We start from the raw sequence: 21,410 nt of genomic DNA on the forward strand, positions 1-21,410 counted from the left end.
CCAAGAGGGAGATTTCACTTTGATACCCCAGTCTACCCTTTGTTTCACCCGCACCTCACAAACCGGTTCGCTCCGCTATCCGGCTTGGAAGGTGTGGATTGACTTGACAATCTACTACCGATTCCCGGGCCGAGTGAAGTTGTACTGAGTTCCCCTAACCCTACTCCATCTCCCAGGGCTGAGATTGTAACAGGGCTGAGTGGTAATTCCCAAGGGGAGGTAGAAAGGGTAAAACTTCCAAATCCCACATATAGACCCCTGGTCCCTGAGGAGACTGTGAATCCATTTAACAACTTGCCGAAAGAAACAAGTAATACCCTCACAGTTTTGTCTTGGAATATAGCGGGATTAAAAGGGAAAATGTCTGAGGATGACTGGGGCTCTTATGTGGACTCTTTTGATGTTATCATATTACAGGAAAGCTGGTCAACTGATGCTATCTTTCGGGTTGGCTATCTTAACTACTATAAACCAGCCTGTAAAGGACCTAAAGGTCGTCCTTCAGGTGGTCTGGTTATTTGGATCAGACAATCCCTAGCCTTTAAAATTATAGACATTCCTACCTTAAGTAGTGATATTCTTGCCTTGAAATTGTCTGGTAAAAATAACGAGGACTTTTTTCTGATTAACATATATGCAAGAGGGCAACCTGGTGGGAAGCCTGCGAGAGCAGCTAGCGATTTAGATTCCCTATTAAACAATATTACTAGCGACAAATGTATAATGGTGGCAGGTGATTTTAATTGTTCTTTTGAACCTTTTCCTAGTCTTGACAAAGAAGGATATGGGGAAATCGATCAAATTTGGAATATTCCACCATTATCCATCCCTCCAATTAAAAAAGTTACCGAGGCCGCAATGCAGTGGTTAGGCCTCTGCCTTGAATGGGATCTGCGCGCAGCTAACGGTAGAACTAAATCAGATTCGATGGGAAAGGTCACTTTTGACAATTCCCAGCATTCGAGCCGTATTGACTACTTCTTAATAAAGATAGAGTTTTGGAAAATCCTAGAGGATATGGAAGTAGTCCAAAGACCTGAAAGCGACCATAATCCCCTGGCAATTAAATTACTACTGAATGAGGGTCTCAGATTGGATTCTGCATCCACTACCGTTACAGCCGAGGCTGTTCTCACGAATGACTGTAGAAGGGTACGCTGGACTAGGCTTATAGACAACCCTACCGTATTAGAAAGGGTTGCGGTGGAGGTCTCAGCAGCCACCAATTCGATGGTACCCATAGTTAATGAAGGCACTTCCCTGGAAGAAATAGGGTCGATCCATGAGTCTCTGTTTAATAAGATTAAAACTTTTTTTAATGAACCCACAAAAGGAAGGAATAATGGTCCAGTACCAACTAGGACCAAATGGTATGATAAATCTTGTCGTCTTGCCCATAGCACCCTAATAGCTGCTATTAAATCCAAGTCAGCCAATGATATTAGGCTAGCTAGGGTTAATTACAAGAAAGTACTTAAAGAGGCAAAAACCAAATGGGACGAACAGCGCTGGTTAGATTTATACCAAGCAAGCACCTCATCTAACCAACAAAAATTCTGGGAGGTTGTGAGGTGGGGTGGGACTGGGGACTCGAAAGTCCCTGTTAACCATGTGCCTGCAGAACAATGGGTCAAGCACTACGCGACGCAGTTTAGTAACACGGTACGGATCTCCCACACTTGGGAAGATGCCAGTGTACAGACTGCGGTGCCCATACTTGACCACATTGTCTTCACAGAAACAGAAACTGTAGTTGCTCTTAAACGAGTCCAGAACGGTAAGGCCCCCGGTATGGACTGTGTCCCAGCGGACCTTTTTAAGTATGACCAGGTGCATTGGGTTCCGTACATAACTACCCTAGCAAATGCGATAGCTAGAGGGACCAGGATCCCAAATTCATGGAAAGGGGCAGAGATCCTGCCCGTGTATAAAAAAGGGGACAAAACTGATGCAGGAAACTACCGACCCATCAGTCTTATTGATGCCCTACAAAAGGTAGTGGCTAGAATGCTTTTAGGAAAAATCGACACCTGGATGACCGAAGCTGACATTCTCTCTCCATTACAAGCTGGCTTTAGGGCTCACATTAGTACTGTAGATCAGATCTTAAGATTTGTTATGATCTACTGGAAAACTGTGTTTTTGAGAGGTGGCACGATATACGCTGCATTTGTGGACCTCAAATCAGCGTTTGATTTGGTCCCCAGAGGAAAGATGTGGGCTGCATTAAGAAAGATGGGAGTTCCTTCTGCGCTCCTAGAATTTACCATCAGGATGCACGAGGGAAATTTTGCTAGAGTTAGGTGGGGCCGCCAGGGCCAGGTCACAGAACCCTTCCCTGTGACTCGTGGAGTGAGACAGGGCTGCGTCCTGGCCCCTACCCTTTTCATACTTTTTATTAATCAAGTGGTTAAGTTTCTCTCAGAAACCCCTACCGATGCCCCATCACTGGGTGGGACTAAATTCCCCCTTTTAATTTTTGCTGATGACACGCTCATATTGGCTAAAACACAGAAGGGTCTGCAGGTAGCTATAGACAAATTTGTGGATTTCTGCAATGAGAACGATTTAGAAATTAACATCAACAAAACCAAATTTATGGTCTTCACAAAGAAAAAACCACAGAGGGGCAATGTTACGATGAACGGGTCTAGTCTGGAACAGGTTGAAGTTATGACCTATCTTGGTGTGACAATGGACTATAGATTACGCTGGAAAGAGCAAATAGCGGCGCTTAGCTTGAAATTTACGCGTCTGTCCGGTTGTCTGGTGAAGGAGCAGCGGAGTTCTCTGACCAAAAGGGTATTGCCCGCTCTTAAAATATATAGTGCAAAAATCAGCTCTGCCATATTATACTGGGCTGATATATGGGGTTGTGTGGACCTGGCTGTCCTTGATAGGATACAGAACAAATTTTTCCGAAACCTAGTCAGTCTTCCTCCATCAACACCCGCTCTACCACTATTGATGGATATGGGGTTCCATTCAATTAAACATCAAGCCCAGTACAGGATGGTGGCGTTATGGAGACGAATATGGTCCACACCGGAACTTGCCATGTTTGCCCAAGAGCTTCAGGATGTTAGATCACAACAGGGGGCAGGTGAAATTCCATGGTTTAAGTCAATTAGAAACACTCTTATCGGAATGGGCCTCCCCCAGTTGTGGTTTGAGCCGGGCTCTCACATCTTTCCCTCTAAGAAAGATTTTAAATCTCTCTTCTGGTCTATGGTTAAAGATGAACACGTTGCTCTTTCAGAGAAACCGAACCTGACCGGTCTGTTCCTGCTACATAAAATAGTCCCTCATACCGAGTGCTTTTGGGATGTAATTGTCAAAACCTTAGATAGGAAACTTTACTTTCAGTTCCGTCTAGGTACATTGCCATTACGGGCCTTCACCAGTGGTTGGCAGAAGCCGGCGACTTCACTTTGTCCATGTTGTACTGACCATAAAGAAACAATAGGTCATTTCTTGTTTGTTTGTAATGCTTACCGTGAACCACGCCACAAGTGGCTAAAGCCTATATGCTATAGATTAAAGACCCGGTCGAGCAGTGAAGCCTTGCTCATTCTAAGAACTAACACCTCTGAATGTCTTTCCATTGGATTGGCCAAATTCCTTGGATGGGCTTGGTTATTAAGGTCTAAGACAGTTTGTAACATACCGTCATGAAAAATCCATATAGTACGTTACTTTACTAGATTGTGTCTCCGACCAGTATTGATGTTGTGTCTTTTAATATGCATTTGTTCAATAATAATCTTCTCTTGTCGTCTTTATGCACATATTTAATTTAATTGAGGTTTTAATCAATTCTTAATTATTTTTGTTCTATTGTTCTTTACGCTTAATTTTCATATAATATCATTGATTATGTAATATTGTTATTATTTATATGTATGTAAATATTTTGTCTTTTATGAAGAATATTCGAAATAAAGACGTTAAAAACTGAAACTGATATTTGGAGTTGTGTGTGTTGGATGTTTGTCGTTTTGGTCTTGTTTAGTTTAGCTAAAGATACTTTATGTTTCTAAACAGGTGAGGTGTCCATTTGTAGTGTTTTCACGGTGTTACTGCGTGTGTTATGTTCAAATACTTTGCACATTGCCTCTGAGGTAAGTCTGACTGCTCGTGCCAAACCACCAAGGGATTAAACAGGGGTTATCTGGGTGTGTAACGCCCTTATTCTGACTGAAAGGAAGGGTCCCTACTTTGACAGGGTGCATAACACTGCCAACTAGAGACCCCATTTCTAACAGAAAGTATTTGAATTATGTTAGATTTAACTCTTTTAAATTAATTAGAAATTGTAAAGTCTACAGGAAGAAGAACAACATACTTCTGACCATAATGGATAAATATTTACCTACAGTGATATGCTTAGTTTACATTTCTAAAAGAGAAACTTCCCAGCTAAACTCTAAATCACCCTCTTTTTGGAAACTCCTACTGACACCTATGGCCTATAAATGCTCATATAAACAAAATTCTACCCTCACTCGGTCGCAGGGGCGGCTCCTCCACTAAGGTGGAGGTAAGTCGCCCCACTGCCATTCATTACTGCAAAAAAGGAAAAATAAAATGATAAGTGTGCATGAATGTTAGACCAGCGATCTCGGTCTGGCCAAACAGTCATGCACACTTTTCAGTACAGACTGAGTGGATAACAGGCCCAGGCACCCATTTCCTGGCTGAGCGCCGAACTATGGCGCTCAGACCAATCACAACGCTGCATTGTGATTGGCTTAGGGGAGAATAGGTGCTTTCTGCTTCCTGTTTGCACAGAAGCAAGGAAGAGGACAGGGTGGTCAGATGAGAGGCGGCGGGTAAGTGATCTTTTTTTAATTATTCTTTAACGTCTCTCCCCTCCCCGTCCACCTACTGCTTCCTGGGAGCAGCCGCCAATGCTCAGTGGAATGTTTTACTTCCATTATAGTCCATTTGCCACGTTCTATACTGGTTGTAAAAGCCTCTCTTCTTCATTATAGCTCTCATCTGTGGCACAGATCTATAACTTTGGTAGAAAGTTTTCAGAAACTGGTATAATCCAACACCGACTATAACATTATAGCATTACAGGAATGTTGGAAGAAAGAATACCAAAACTATACTGATGTTCCACTACGTGTATCTGTGTATAATTGATGAGATGTAGTTTTGCACAACTGAAGAACACATTAGTTATTTAATGCCCAAGAGGATATATTTAGGATCCATGGGGATCTGGGTTTCTAGTATGCTATTTAGTTCCTGTATTATATGTAACCAGTATCTGTGTATTAGTGGGCATCCCCAAAAAAGTATGTTGGAAGGAACCGCGGTCTGTTTTGCAGCGTAGACAGTCAGGTGTTTCTGCCCTTCCCATCGTGTGGAGTCTCACTCTATCATAGTAAACCCTATGCAGGACCATAAACTGTATCAGTTGCAGCCGGAGCTTAATCGCTACCTTCCTCGGGTGCATCAGTGCAGCTTCCCTGTCAATATCTTCTAGAGGGCCTGTAGCTTCTTCCCAACGACTTCTGAGTTTTAGCAATCTATCAGGTATATTATTTATCAATGTTTTGTATGTTCAAGAAACCGCCTTCAATGGTATCTCTTCCTGCAATAATTGCCCTTGCAGTGGTGCATACTCATGAATGTCTGTAATATTGGGCTTTTGTGTTCCCCAAGCGTGCTGGAGTTGCATGTACTTGTATCGTTGTGTGATTGACAGACTATACTCTGCTTGGAGGTCTGTGAAAGTAATGAAGTTCCCTTTCCTGATTATATCCCCTAATGTTGTGATCCCCACTGTGTCCCAGTTTCTAAAGCCCCGTAGTTTTGCTAAGTCTGGATGCCATTTACCTTCCCACAGCGGTGTAGACCTGGTCAGGCCTACTGCATTTGTCTTTCCGCCCCTTTCCAGGCTTCGATCGTCCTCTGTGTTGCCGAAAGCAAGCCTCTCATCCCCACTCCCCCATATATGTAAAGTAGATAGGAATATTTTTGGAATTGGAGCCTTTCCAAGGTATATGTTGGGTGGTCTGCCGGAGCATGACCCCATTTGTTAATTCATTAATACCTATTAAATGTGCTGCCCGATAATAAGCTTGAATATCCGGCAGAGCGATGCCTCCGTTATATTGACCGCGCTGTAGCGTTTGTAGTTCCACTCTGGGGTGCCCCCTATCCCATAAAAAAAGTGCGCAATTCGTCGTTTATTGCCCTGAAGATCGTTTCTGGGATCTTACAATATGTGTTATGGAGTATATATAATAATTTGGGGAGTGTGATCATCTTGTACATGGCGGCCTTCCCTAGCAGCGTTAGAGGAAGGCGCCTCCACCTGACCACATCCTCTCAGAATTCAGCCAGGACACGCTTGATGTTACGAGTGAGGCAGTCCGTCACTTTTGTAGAGATGTATAGACCTAGATACTTAAAGCCTTCTTCAGTGACCCATAGGCACTCATGAATTACATGTGAGTCTACGGGGCCTCCTGCCGGCTAGAGACTTGATTTTCCCCAATTAATGTTATACCCTGCATGTTTACCATAGTCCTTTACTAGTTGGAATGTCAACGGGAGTGTTGTATCTGGGCTGGTGACATAGAGCAAGATGTCGTCCACATATAAGGAGATTTTGCTCATCTCTTATCTGGCCTTTGTCATCGTGGAAACCTCTTAAGCCTGGATGGGTTCTGATCTGACATGCCAATGACTCTAGGACCAATGTGAATAATAGGGGCGACAGGGGACAGCACTGTCTAGTCCCCAGTTGAATTGGGAAGGCCGCTGATTTGATCGCATTGACTCTAACTTGTGCTCTGGCATTGGTGTACAAGAGTTCCACCCATGTCCTGAATTCCGGTCCAAATCCCAACTTCACCAGGAACTGTCTCATGAACGGCCAATGTTTCAAAGGCCTTTTCTGAATCTAGGGATAAAAGCATCTGTGGGTTAGGCCTCTCTTTCACAGTGTCTAGCCAATTGGCTAGTCTATGTAGGTTGCGATGCGTGGCCCGTCTGGGCATAAAGCCAGACTGGTCCCAGTGAACCAGTGAGGTAATTGCTGATAGAAGCCACGTCACTAGGATAGATGCTAAGATCTTAGTTTTGACATTTAGTAACGAAATAGGGCGGTAGAGCCGCATTTGTCTGAGGGTTTACAGGGTTTCGGTATAACTACCACCGTGGCCAGGCGGAGATCGTGCGGTAGCGTCCCTTCCTCCCGTGCCACCAAGAACATTTTTAGAAGATGGGGGGCGAATAAGCTCAGGTTTTGCTTAAAAAATTCAGCTGGCAGCCCATTTGGCCCTGGTGTTTTACCCGATGTTTGCTTGGCTATGGCTTCCTGTACATCGGTTAGGGTGAGTTCTGCCTCTAGGGCATCTCGGTCATCGTGCCTCAAAGTGGGCATATCTATATCGTCAAGGTAGGTTGCTATTTGTGCCTCCTCCACTAGTGGTCTAGCCCTGTAGAGGTCCACGTAAAAGGAAGAACACATCATTGTAGTGTCGGACACTGTCACAGGAATTCTGAGAGTTTCTGTACTAATAACTACCACATGTACACAGCAAAAGCTTGAAAAGCTTCTCAAATTTCACAGGCTCAAGAGTCTATAAATCTGCTGTTTAATCCTGGACATTGTTGAGTTCTCCGTTAGAAATTTCAGACTTATAGGGTTTATATGCTATCATAATAGCACCTACCAAAAGCAAAAACCTACTCTTTTCTTCCAAGCTCTTGTTTTTTTATTGGGCAAATTTATCAAGAGTGGGCTTTTTATGGATAATATATGCTACTATTACATTACAGAATTAGGTTATATAAATACATTCTCTTATCATATAGCAGAATGTTCTTATATATTTATATTTTGTGATAGCGTGCTATTGTAATTATTAAAGTAAAAATGGAATGTTTACAAAGAATTTACACAACTCAGGGCAGCAATGAAAGTTGCTGCATTGTGTTTCTATATAACTGTGCCATATGTACAAAGAATTGACACAGTTCTGTCCTATTCCTGTGCTGTCATACGTTTTGCTGCAATGCACCAACACATGCACCCTTATGCCACAGTACAAGAGTGTCTTCATTGTGGTCAGGATAGGTTGTCTGCAGGAAGTATTAACTTCCTGCCCAATAGCTAGGCTGTAAGGCAAATTCCTCTTTGTATGTTTGCCGCAGAATGCAGCACACATGCAAAGGGGGAAAAAAACACAAAGAGAAATACATATATTTCTCCTTGTTACAGCAGCCCCTGGGTGTCGTTCAAGTTTGGTGCAAAGCTGTGCCTGCAAATCTTTGTAGACATGGATTTCCATCAAAATCTATGGGTGGATGCACTTGTACAACCATACACCGCCTAATGGAACGGTCTTGACGCAATGTAATGCAAGGCACAGCAGTGCATTATGCCGCATTACTTTTGGTTCCAAACCAACACAAATCATGACTTTTGTTGGTTTATAAATACCAACCTGAATTTTGTGTACGGTCCATGTTGAAAAAGTAAGGCTAACCTAAAACAAAATCTTTGCGATTCTGGCAGAAGTCTATTATTTTAAGTGTTTGCTTTTCATTACATTTATAACATTAAACTAACCTTTTATTATTATTATGTAAAGATTGCTACAGCAGATTATTATGGTATACTAACATAGAAACTCACATTACAAACAACATGCATTTTTTTATTTTTAAACTACAAAAGGCCATTCTAAAAATAAACTTTTTCTGATTTTCTTTGTTTTATTCTAATTGTTTAGGGGATTCAACTTGAAAAAGGAAAAAGGGCATCTGCCTTGGGGATATAACATAAAAAAGCCACTTCTTCTTTGCACACTGGTGTTCCGAGACCAACTTATCTCTGGTTGAAGTACTCTGCTCTCCAAAAACCGCAACCTTGCTGCACTTGTCACAGTAAATAGTCATGTGCTGGTATGCACAGATGGTGTTTGTATGTCCCTGGAGAACCTGATATGAGAGAGTGTCCTAAAGTGCAATAGAGGGTCCAGAAGTGGATGTAGATGCCTCCTTAGCATCAAGTTTCCATTCTTGCGCGGTGTCTAGGGTGGTAGGACCGCATGTGCTTCCACATGCCTGAAGTTCTTTGGGAGTACTTCGTAGCACCCAGGGAAAAGTCCAAATAAATCAGAAGGTGATAATTTTGTCTGACAGCTTTTTATCCCCTGGAAGGATTGAAAAGAACTGTCAGACAAGTGACTCCCCGTTGGTTCTTGGAGTGTCTTCCTTCTCCGCTTCCATCTCTTCTCTCGCCTCTTCAGATGCCATTGTAGAAGTTGCATCTCACCCCAAATGTATTTTTTTTTAAAAACAGTAGGAAGGCTTAGCAGATAACGTGGTCACACTCAAGTGCTAATCCCAATTGCGGTTGAAAGGGTGGGAACTTCCTTTAAATGGAGCAAGATAGTGATTTCAATCAATCAGATGTCTTTATTGGCTGTTTCAAGTGTCACTGTACCATATTCAGGTACTGCAGGACTGTACCAACCAAATAACGAGGTAATTTCACAAAAAGACTCAAGGGATCCTCATTCATTCGTTAACCCACTGGGAAAAGCTCTAGGCTAGAAGATAAATCAAAATACCACTTTCTTACTAAACACAACTTTTTAAAAGTTTTTACGATCCACACACTACTCCCACGTGACCCTGAACAAGCAGTAAAACCCACACAGAACTCCTGTGGGGCTCTTCCATTGGTTCTATGGTCCCTCAGGAGTACCGTGGGAGGCTGGAACGTGAATATAAATAATAAGATTATTACCACACATTAACTTGTAACATTAAAACAAACGACTGAAAATGTACTAGAAAACCTAAAGACAAGATAGACATTATACTTCTCTTTCTTAATAAAATATTACTTTACAGTAAAAAAAATACCTAGAAATGTTTGAATGTTTAAAGGTATAAGGGGCTGTATAGTTAGGTAACAATGACAGTCATAATGTTACGTTTTAAATCTAAAAAAACACTGAAATTCGCAAATTAGACATTAGCGAGCTATTTATAACTTGGCAGCCCCGCCACACCTTACAATATTTATACTAGTAAGTAACAACGCCTAAAAGTACAACATAATTAAATAAAAATACATATTCAAACCAACTAATATAACTACAATCATAGTCATCTCTTTCATAGCATTAAGGGTCATATGATATGTTGTTTCATCTCAAAAATTATTTATGACTTTTCGAAATGCATGCCACTTCAAGGTTGAGGTAATGAGCATTGCTTGGTTGTTGTGTGAGTTAGGGATTGCGGTCCTAACAATGTTTATATATTTTAGTACACACACATGTTTTACCTGTCAAGAAGAAACCTGCCCTTGCAAGTGTAGCTGGATCAGTCTTGGCATAGAAAGGCCAGCTCTTGAAGGAAGCCATTCTCTGCTCTACAGCTGTGTAGATGCGCGCACTCTCCAGTGCATTTTCCTCTGGGATCTGAACCCGAACCTCATACTTAGGGATGTTCCCCACTTCTTTACCTTGAATGAAGTCACAGTCAGGGTGTATTTTCCGGTGGGTGCTGAGTGGAGTCAAGCTGATACGCGGCACGCAGAGAACTAGCCCACAGCAGAAGCACTGGATACTGTTATTCAAGCCGGTGCTAGCAAACCCAGCGCTAGCCATCTCCTGAGGCGACCAAACCGAGACATCCGTCCAAGAAATGAATGACTTTAATCTGGTGAATTCACTTCTCATCTGGTGGTTGTATGCAGGATGTCTTTGCAACTGTTTGCGTGTCTTCTTAAATTCTAGCTCTTGTGTATGACAAAATTTTGGATAATCTATATTTGCGAATGACCATATCACTGGCTTTTCACAAAGGTCCTCTTCAAAGCACTCAGAGACTTCTGAGAGATCTTTAGCCTCAGTTGAAATTGTGCTGCGAGCCATCACCTGAAAAACACGAAGAGATTTGTCACCACCACATATGGCCTGGTACTTGCCTAAGACCCCTTTTAATGAAGAAACCCCCAAATCCGCCCTTGGATGGATGGGTACCCCCTTCTCCCCCAGGGCAAGCATTCCAAACCACACTGTTCTTGGATTAGGGGGAGTGACCCCCCGGCCGTATTTATTACTTATTAAAAACATTGATTATTAATTTTTATTATGTACACTTTACGCAGAAAGTCCAGATACATTGGTAGATACATGTCACTTGTCTAACCTTAACATGCTCTAATACAAATTACACTCCTGATGTAATCTACAAATGTATATACTTTACTTTCTGCATGTCCCCTCTAGAGCCTACAGCAAGGTCAATGACTGGCAGCCCCAGATCAGATCCCGGTAAACTACAAATACTACTCCACCGGAGTAAGCTTACGTAGGGGGTACAGCTTATCGGGCGGATACTTTCCCCCGGACCCCCCTATGCCCTAAGCCTTAAACTCCATTACGGGGGCACTGGCAGCCCCAGATCCCGGTAGAACTACAAATACTACTCCACCAGAGTAAGCTTGCGTAGGGGGTACAGCTTATCGGACGGATACTTTCCCCCGGGCTTCCCCTACGCCCTAAGCCTTATGGGCCGCCGATGGCCTGGGTGCGTTCCTGGTGGGGGCGTGAGGAACAAGAGACTGTTCCTGCACCCACCGCCCCCTTTTAAGAGGGGGCAGTGGGACCACCAGGCAGGAGGCTGGTCTAAACCAGTCTACCCCAAACGTCCGGCGTTCGTGTAAACCGGAAGCACTTAAAGTGCATCCGGTTCACTGCCGGTGTCTGGCGCGACCGCCATAATGGCGGCGCGCGCTACATAGCGCGTTGCCTTGCCCAAATGTAATGCTACATATGACAAATTATTGAAGGATGAAGAGCCTTAAAAGTCTGCCATTCTGAACGATTATGATGAGCTAAACCACAAAAGTAAAATCGTCCTATAGAAAGTTGTCACAGAAAGCACTATGAATATTTTGCTGTGCACGTAATTTGACACAGTGGAACATAACTTCATTTTGGCAGTTAAGTGAAGCACACTACACATAGGCAAGCTCTCCTAGGCCCTAAAGCATTAGCACAGGGTATTGCTTGCACCGAGGCATTTAGAATCTCACCATGTTTTTCTAGGTAGTCCAGTAAATTCTAATTTTAAGGCTGCAGTCTTTCAATTTTCCTTTACATTTTAGGTTGTGTAATAGCTTACAAACATTGTAAAGCTCAATCATGCAAAGTTAGGAATATAGCAGAACATTCATAACAAACTGCCTTGCTTTTGCTTAGCTTAGCGCAAATCCACCCATAGAGGGTGCCCTTTTTACAGCATATGTTTGTTGGGTCGAGCAGTTTATTATTCATTATTTATTTATTTATTATTATTATTATTTGACACGGTCTATCTAACATGTCTTAACCTGCCTTATAACTAGACCTTAGTTACCCATGTCACCCAAATCTTGGCATTCTTGAGAAGTCCTGCGTTATTCTCTTTTGCTACATATTTCTTTTTAATATTGTTCAACGATTTTGTTTTGCACTTTCTTTGTGGTACCATGTTTAGCAAAACGGACTGTCTTTCGTACATTAGGTGTCCCTTACTCTTCCTCCATCCCTATGAAATAATTCCTCTATCTCTTTGGTCCGTGAAGCTCGTTCACAACGGAGCTTCTTTTCCTGTCCCACCCGGTAGTGTCTGAACTTGACTTCGATCTGTAACCCACCCACTGCCAGATGGAAAGTACACCCTGAATCCATTCTATCCTAGCTCCTCATGGTGACCTGTCACTTCATCCTATCTGAACTCCTATAGTGGCGCCTGCTGGTAAGGCAAAAGCTAGTTATTACCAGAACTTAACTTCTTGTCTCAAGCCTCACCCCAAAACTGCTCTCACACTTACTTATACATCCTCTGATCAAAAGCACAGAAAATTACTTTACTTTTTATTTCCACTCAAAATTAAAAAAAATATCAGGGTTTGGCTTAATGCTCTCCTAACTGTGCTCATATACTTCTCCAACACTACCTCCGCTGAGGCCTAGCCTAATGTCCATCACCTGCCTCTGTTTTATATTTCTTATGAGCTCCTTCCCACCTTCAATTTGGTAATCCCTCATGTTCTCCATTTGTAGCCTTTCGCTTTTAAATTGTTAAAACTAGTTTTTTTCCTCTAATCCCCCAACCTCGATATTTTAAGTTTTACTCCTTACTATTATATATCTGCATTGATTTAAATCTGTAATGATAGCAACTTTTCTGAACGGCTGACCCCTCTTCTTCCTCCTCGTCCCTCAGCTGTTATTCACCTTGAAAATTCTTGAAAACTGTATCTTCAATAGGCTCACAGACCGTATTTCCTTTGCAAACCTTATTGACCCTCTCCATTTAGGTTTCAGTGAAGTCCATTCCATGGAGACTACTCTGACTCATGTCTAAAGGTGTATTGCTCCATCCCCTCACAACGGATTGTCTTCATTTCTCAACCCCCTTGGTTTATCAGTTGCATTCAGAATTATCGACCACTCGATCCTTGCGTAACATACTTACTTCTGTTGGAATTACAGGAACAGCTCTATGGTGGCTAGTTAGATAGTATGCCTCTAATAGCTCATTTTCAATATATCGGTGCTCTAAACCACCCATTTCCATCTTTTGGGTGCTCCCCAATGTGTAGTCACTGGCCCCTTGTTATTCGTACACTACACCTCTATATGTATGATTACCTCTTCCTTTGGCTGCTTTCATCACCTACATGGAGATGGCACCCTGATTTTATTATCTTCTCTTTCGTTCCCTCCTCAACTACAAGCATATAACCTCTACTTTCTTGTACTTGATCTCTCTCAGGCCAGAAACTCACTTGTGATTAAGTTGATTTAAGATTAAATTCTCTACTTTGCTTCTTCCACCACCCAACCCTTCTCATTCTCTTATTGCCAGGTATCATTACTCTCTTTCCCACTGCCAGAAACTTTGGAGAACTTGGATTCCAGACAGAGGCTAGACAGTTTTTTCTCTACCACATTCACAGTTGCACCCTCATCAACAGTGGTGTCAATTTTTAAAACATCTATTCCTACTGTCGATACCCCATTTGTTAAAAATAAGCTGGAATAATAAAACATCTTGCTCTTGGGTCTCACAGGTATGGCTTCTAATCTTTGACAAAGTTATCAACTTGTTTACATGTGTACTCTTAGTCTTCACCCTCTCAGTCCATGAACGCATCTTCCCACGATCTAAATAGTACCTCAGTCTCAGTCGGCAGTACATCCCAGTTTATACTTTCCACTCTGCTCTTCTCAATGATTCGTGGCCTGGCACTCCTTCATATCCATGCAACACACTTCAGCCAAACCCCATCCAGATCTCTGTTATCTGCCCACCATTGTCTGCTCACAGTCTCCATATCACCGTTTGCCCAATCCTATTTTTGATCATTCTACCCGTTTGTTGACCCTTTTTACTCTCATTTGAGCATAGGGCAATTCCCATAGCTATTCTCCTTGTAGGTTGCTATAAAAAACACATCTGAAGTGAAGAATTCCTCAAGCATAGCTCGGAGGCCACATTTCTCTGGCCCATAAGCTCAGAAGTAGCTCAAGACAACTGAAGTAGAAATAAGCTCACATTTGTTCTCACTTCCATACAAAGGTGTCCAACGCCCACACTTCAACCTCTCACTTTCTCAATTATGTCAAAAACCTCAATACACTGAAGTAGCATGCACTAAAATTGGCCTTTAGTACTGCATTTTATTCTATATGCAGAAGATGGATAGTACTACACAAAATTGGCCATGTTCTATGTACAGATCTAGGAAATCAAGCCTAAAGAAGCAAGGAGAGTGTGGTGCCGCTCTGAAATATAGCCACAAGTCTTGAAGTGCCGCAGCATCGCCAACCATCCCCAATCATTCTGCAACACATTGGGGCAGCGGCAATACCTGCAATCTCAGTGCAGAGTGGAGTGCCTGAGGAACAGCGTGGGCTGCTGAAAGAGCTGATGCTGGGGCGCAGTGAGAAGCAGAGGAGCACAAGGCCTCTGGCAGCCAGGCTGGGCAGTGCAGCACCAGATGAAGGTTGCCACCTGTAGACACTGCAGGCTGACAAAAACGGCGATAACCCGGGGGTGAACCATATTCTGCGGAGACACGTGCAGCACCCCCTCAGAGTGCAGTGTGAGTAATAGTTTGTACTGATCCCTGCCATGTGCGCTCTAGAAGTGGCAGTGCTCTAATGGTTGATGCGTTGCACAATGTTTTCTCTGAAGGATGTAAATGACCAGCTAATGCGTGTGTCTTCAGTGTTTACTGTTGAAGAGAAAAATAATTTAAACAAGCATTGGCATAGCCAATAGGTCTCGCGTTTAGGTCCTCATAAGTGTTTAGCCAGAGCTATTGGCTTTGGCAATGTTTTTAAGATTTGTTGTAGAGCAGTGTGGCTGCTGTGCAATATGTTAAAAAGTTGAAATAAAAAAGTGTTATAAGTATTTTTGTAACAGTAGATATAACACATAAGACATTATGTACAACTAAATGACCCTATTAAAAAAAGAATGAACATTAAAAACGTCATTTTTTTTTCTCCTTCTTTTCAATGCTGGCAACATCTTCCTGCCTTTTCTAATGCTTGTTATAACAAATTTTTGTTATGTGGGGGGCGGGGGAAATATGAACATTGGGAGGGTGGAGGTTGGGAAAAAGTACCTAAATTACAACACGAGCAGCAGATGGACACTAGGGGAGAATCGACAGATGCCAGATTCCGAGGGCAGGCTGAGGTGGTGCAGAGTGATGCTAAAGTAGTGGTGTGCTGGTGCAGAGGTGATGCTGAATGATACTGAGGTAGTGTTGAGTGGTGGTGTGTTGGTACGGAGATGATGCCAAGTGATAATGTGATGGTGGTCGGGTGGTGCTGTGCTGGTGATCAGGTAGTGTTGAGTGTGGTGCCCAGTGATGCTGAGTTGGTGCTGCATTAGTGCAAAGTTGATGCACTGGTGCAGAGGTGATGTTGCAGACATGGCGTTGCGCTAATGCTGATTTGGTGGTGCACTGATGAGGAGGTGGTGCTGTGTTGATGTTGAGATGGTGCGGTGCTTATATTGGGAGGGACTAGACCAGCACAGACAATGTTGGCGGTAGGATAGCATCGTAGGATGAATATATTACTAACCTGTAGCCATGGGAAATCAGTTTTAGATTATGTGCGCCTTACATTAGAAATATATGAAATTCCACAATCTAAAATAAAAGATGACCAAATCCCACACTTTGATTCTCTATGCACTTTCAACACAGCAATTCAGATGCTTGTTACTTTCGCTTGGTTCTAATTAGATGTGAGACCTCTTTTAAGATGCTTCACAGAAAGAATCCTTCCTCACCTCCCCAGTGCCCTTTCTTGTGTCTTAAAATTAGAGACTGAAAACAAATTTTACTCAGCCTTCGAAATTCCTAAACAAAAACTCCAATGTATAGCATCCCGGGCTAAATTGGCTAGTACAAAGTTAGCACAGAGTATGTTATTACATCCGAAGGCATGTGTCCAACATTTTGATTCAGTCAAAAGGCAAACTGTTCATGGGGACATTCAGAGCCTATATAAACATCCCTGCTCTAAAACCACGGGAAGAAAATGACTAGCATTCTTTAAAAAAAAAATGAAGCAGTTTCTTGAGACAAAAACAAAAGAAAGGAAAGCACAAAAATAGGTTTTCCTGTAACCGTCTTAAAGTAGCAGCGAAAACCAACGTAAAGGAGACATAAGCAGCTAACCACACAGAGTAAAGCTGAGAGGTGCACGGGATGCAGATGCAGGTGTGACTCCGTGGAGAATCATTTTCACCTACACTAATATACATGTATGCAGTCGATGACACTGAGCGTTAGGACGCTGCCTGCTCACACCTTATGCCTTCTAGGGTGCCACACCTCTTAGAGACCCATGATGGGGCTCTGTGCGAGTGGCAGGGTACCTGGAGACGCTATATTGTTGTCCATTGGAAGTCACAGCCAAGAATGTGAGTCAACACTGCGTGAATGCTCCACCCCTAAGCGCATGTTATCTAACGATAGAATGACGTCGGAGAGGAGCAGTGAGAGCAATGGAAACAAGCGCTGTACAGGACTGCCTATCTCCTTCTGGAAAAGCAAACGCCAGGCAGGGGCGGCCTTAGGCATGTGCAAGCTGTGCACCTGCACAGGGCCACCAAACCTCAGGGGCCACCACGAGGAATCGGATACAATACATATTCGTGGCGGCCCCTGGCAGGGATTTGGCGCATGAACGACTGAGGCGTGCTAAATCCAATGTGATGCACGCTGAATGGTTGTTCTTATACTCTTTTCCTTTCTAACCCAGTCTCGTCTTTGTGTGGGGTCGGCCTTGTTTCGGGCTCTTCTGGTAGGTCTTGTGCTTGTTTAGAACTTTTTTTCCAGGAGAATCATGCTTGTTTTAATAGTCCAGATCTGGCACCTCCGGAGGCTCGCATGCGCGCGCATGCGCAGTGCCCGCGAGTCCTGCAGCGAAGGGGTTACAGAAGCACCACGCATCACTGGCGGCAGGAGGGGTGGCAGCACCCGTGCCCGGCGTGCAGCGAGCAGCACCGAGACCGGCCGAGGCCATGCACCGGGGCGCCTAGAGACCCTGGCCAAGAAAGGCCGCCTTGCAGAGGATAGCATGCCAGTGTGCAACCTTTGGTGCCAGCTGCGAGGTGAGCAGCCCGAGGGTCAGGGCATGGGGAGGGGGAGTGAGGAGGTCAGCGTGTGCCACTGCAGAGTGAACCCGAGGGAAGGTGAGCCATTGGACGAGGGTGTGGGGAGCCCTGGGGAGCCCTGGGGAGGAGGGCAGATCAGGCGTAGGAATGTATCCCAGCCCGTGGGGGTAAGGAGCCGGGGGCGTGGGGAAGGTTGGGTGAGGATGTTATTGTAGATGGTGTGTGCTTTGGGTTTGGGTGGAGGTAAGCCATGTGAGGTGGCGAGCTGGAGGTATTCTGGTGGTCATGGGGAGTGAGGGCATGATAAATCGTGAGAGAGAGCCTCTCTCTCACGATTCATCTCTGAGAGGGCGCGGGTCGGAGAGGTGGTCACCGTGCGCCAGGGGTAGGGAGTGGTACAGATCGGCGCTGTATGTTGAGGGAAGAGTGAGTCAGGAGTGCAGGGGCGGTGTTTACTTGTGGCTGAGGGGAGGCATGGTGACTTTTGGAGGTGTAACTTGGGAGGCACGGTCGTATTGGGGGGAAGAGGAGAGCAGGGTACGAGGTGTTAGACGTAATGTTAAGGATTCATTAAAATGATTACAATTACTTATCAACAATCATGAAAACAGAGTATGAAGCTGATACTTGTGATCTAATGAGTGGATCTGCCTGCACAAATCTTTTAAATCATCGAGTGTTCGAATGTACTTGGCATTTGGTTATGTCTGTTTATATGGTGTTGAGGCAGACATGAAATGCAAGCACCTATGGATGGACGCCTGGAATAGGATGGCAGTGCCTACCCATGTTAACTCAATCTAATGCCCTTTTGCAGAGACCTTGGTAGGAGACTGGCTCCTTGATCATTTCTTTAATTACCTTCCAGTGCTAGTCATGTGACTAGCAGAGAAAACTAGTTTAACTAGTCCTCAGTTTGCAATTGGTGAAGCAGCCTTCTCTGTCCATACTAGGGGCATAGTTACCATTGGTTCAGCAAGTACAGTGGTACTGAGACCCAAAACCCTCAGGGGCCCATTGAACCCTGATAATTGCTATATTTTACTTCCTGAGCAGCAGCCAAAGGGGCCATTTTCCTTGCTTATGCCACGGCCCATGGGGTTGTTGGTACGCTGTGCTAGTGATTCGTACGTCTGCTTGAAAGTTGTCTCCTGACTGGATGTTCGTTGCACATTAATTTTGCTTCAGTGAACCTCTAGTGCCTTTTCATAGCCTTAGGACTCACTGTAATTAATCCTTGTTTAATAGGTGCTTGAAAGCGAGCAGAACTGGTTGCTGGAATATGGCACTATACAAGAAACCTTAATTAAATATATTGTATTTTGTCTTTTGACAATGTGGTAAAGTGGACGAGTCTTTGGTTACCTGTAGGCTGTCTTCAGGATCAGTTAGTGACGTACTGAGACAGGTCTCTGTGTGCCATGATTTCAAGGTAGCTGACTCTCTTCCTGCTAAGGTCACTTCCCAAATAGATCATGAACTATTCTCCAGGCTCTACTGTTCTCAGTGGACTGAGAAAGCAGACCTTGTATGCCAAGTCACATGATCTACCCTATAGTTTTATAACACTCTTCAAATAAACCTTCCATATGTGGCTAGTCCTCATAATGTATCATACATGTAGTGGGAAGGGTAATTACTATCAATCAGTCAGGGTTTGTAAAGCTCAGCTGCTTCACACATAAGGGTCTCGAGGCGGTGTGGGATTCATGCTGCTGGATCATGCTGCTTGTTGGTTGAACAGCGAGGTCTTGTGGTCCTTCCTGAACTGCTGGAGCGATGGTGAGGCTCTGAGGTGCAGGGGGAGGGTTTTCAGGTCTTCACTGCCAGGTGGGAGAAGTAGCGGCCTCCACTGTTTTATCAGTGGCTGTATTGGGTGGCTGCTAGGGAGATGGTTCTGGAACATATTTTCCTGGTAGGTTGGTGGAAATTCACTCGTTCATTAAGGTATGCTGGTCCTTCATTGTGTAGTCCAGGGAAGACATGGCTTGGCAGTTCGGGCTGGACTGTTCCCATGAGGCACAGGGTCAAGGCTGATTTGCATATGGCCATGTCTGAACTGGGGTGGTGTGGTGAGCAAAGAAAATATGGATTTAGGCCCAGATCTCTGTACTGGGGTGAATGTATGACATTGTTCTGCATTCTGCTCATCAACTGTTGTTTTTGCAAGAAAATAAAAATGACACATCATAATCTTTCAGCAGCCGCCACTGCTGATTGTCTTCTTTTTTTCCCTACCCACTGCTAGCCTCGCCCGCTGCATTGCAAGCAAAATGAAGAGAATTCGAGTACACAAATCTGGTTATTCGAAACGAAAGAGAAAGGTGGCTCAGCAGGCTTTCATAGTGTCACAGGAAGGAGCAATCCTGAACTTTATCACCCAAGGGAAACCTAAAGATGGAGAATCCTCTGGCCAGAGTACTGCTGATGCACTAGGTAAAACAGGCGCTGACGACCATAAAGAAGAACAAAAAAATGATGATATCCATGAGCAGAATGATACTCATGAGCAGACCAATGAAAATGAACAAGGTGACTCTGAAATTGATACAAACATGCCGTAATTACCAACTCAGGATGAGGATTATTACAAAAGACCCTCAGACAGAGAAACTGAAACATCATTCATCGGTCCATCAACATCTGGCATTCTGAAGGAGGTTCAGAGTTTACAGACAGATGATGCTGGTATTGAAAAGGAAGCCAAAGAGCAAGACCATGTTACAGACCCGTGTTCTGAATATGATTTATGTGATTGGAGGGATCCTACTTTGTGGCCGAACTCTCTTACGGACGCGCAACGTGTTTTTCTTGTTGAAAGGGGTCCCTCCAGAGACCCAGGTTCTAAAACAAAGTATCCAAGTGATGAGCACTCAAAAAGTAAACGTTGTTTTTCTGTTACCATGTTACTGGTCATCTAACGCCTTTTCTGGACGTTTTATTAAAACACCTTCCTGAGCTCCGCCCCGCCCGGACCCCCTCTTCCGGGGCCCCCTACCTGCGCTCCCTGCACAGGGCCACCATGAGCCTAGAGCCGCCCCTGCTCCAGGGACAATAGTTAACACACATGCTAACTGAGCTTTTGCGAGAACCCGTGCTCGTTTTTACAAATAATTAGAATTTGTCTACAATTTAATTATAATGATTCTCTGATTGGCTTGAAACTAAAAGTTTACATGGGACCGGTATTTCCTTTTATTAATGACTAAACAGTGCCGGCGAGAATGTAGTATTTGGTTCCAGAAATATTTGTATACCATTTAGGCAGAAATATTGTACACTATTTAAGCATAATGACATTAAAAAGTGGTTCACACCGCCCATTTACAGGGCCGTTTTTAATAGGCAGATCCTATAACTTTTGTGTGCAACCGTCAGGGACAGCCCTTTTGGAGAGGAGGGTGGGGGCTGAATAGTGACGTGTGTTAATGGACACCACAAGCTACAACCCTGATAGGAACACACTATTTAAACATAAATATTTTAACACTATTTAAGCAACCCAAAACTAAAACTTAGACCACACCACCCATTCGTAAAGCCGTACTTAATAGATCGATCACATAACGTGTATGAGCAATTGTCGGGAAAAGCTGTTTTGGAGAGAGGGCGGGGCTGCACAGTGACCTGTGCTATCGTATTCATTGTTATGCTACTAATGTGCAAAGTTCATGGAAAAAAGTTTGAAATGCACGTCCCAAAGCTGTGAGAACGTGTAATAGATGAAG

General features: G+C 43.8%; 1 protein-coding gene across 1 annotated transcript in view; it reads right to left on the reverse strand.

Moving 5' to 3' along the window:
- LOC146865547 (baculoviral IAP repeat-containing protein 1-like) overlaps window positions 1–21,410 on the reverse strand; it is a 932,191-nt gene that overhangs the window by 878,465 nt on the left and 32,316 nt on the right. Inside the window, exon 2 of the mRNA XM_085632362.1 lies at window positions 10,328–10,922. Coding sequence (XP_085488488.1) covers window positions 10,328–10,919 — 592 coding nt within the window. The 5' untranslated portion in view covers window positions 10,920–10,922. The remainder of the gene's footprint in view (window positions 1–10,327; window positions 10,923–21,410) is intronic.

The sequence above is a fragment of the Triturus cristatus genome, chromosome 2_1, assembly GCF_964204655.1.
Source record: "Triturus cristatus chromosome 2_1, aTriCri1.1, whole genome shotgun sequence".
NCBI lineage: Eukaryota > Metazoa > Chordata > Amphibia > Caudata > Salamandridae > Triturus > Triturus cristatus.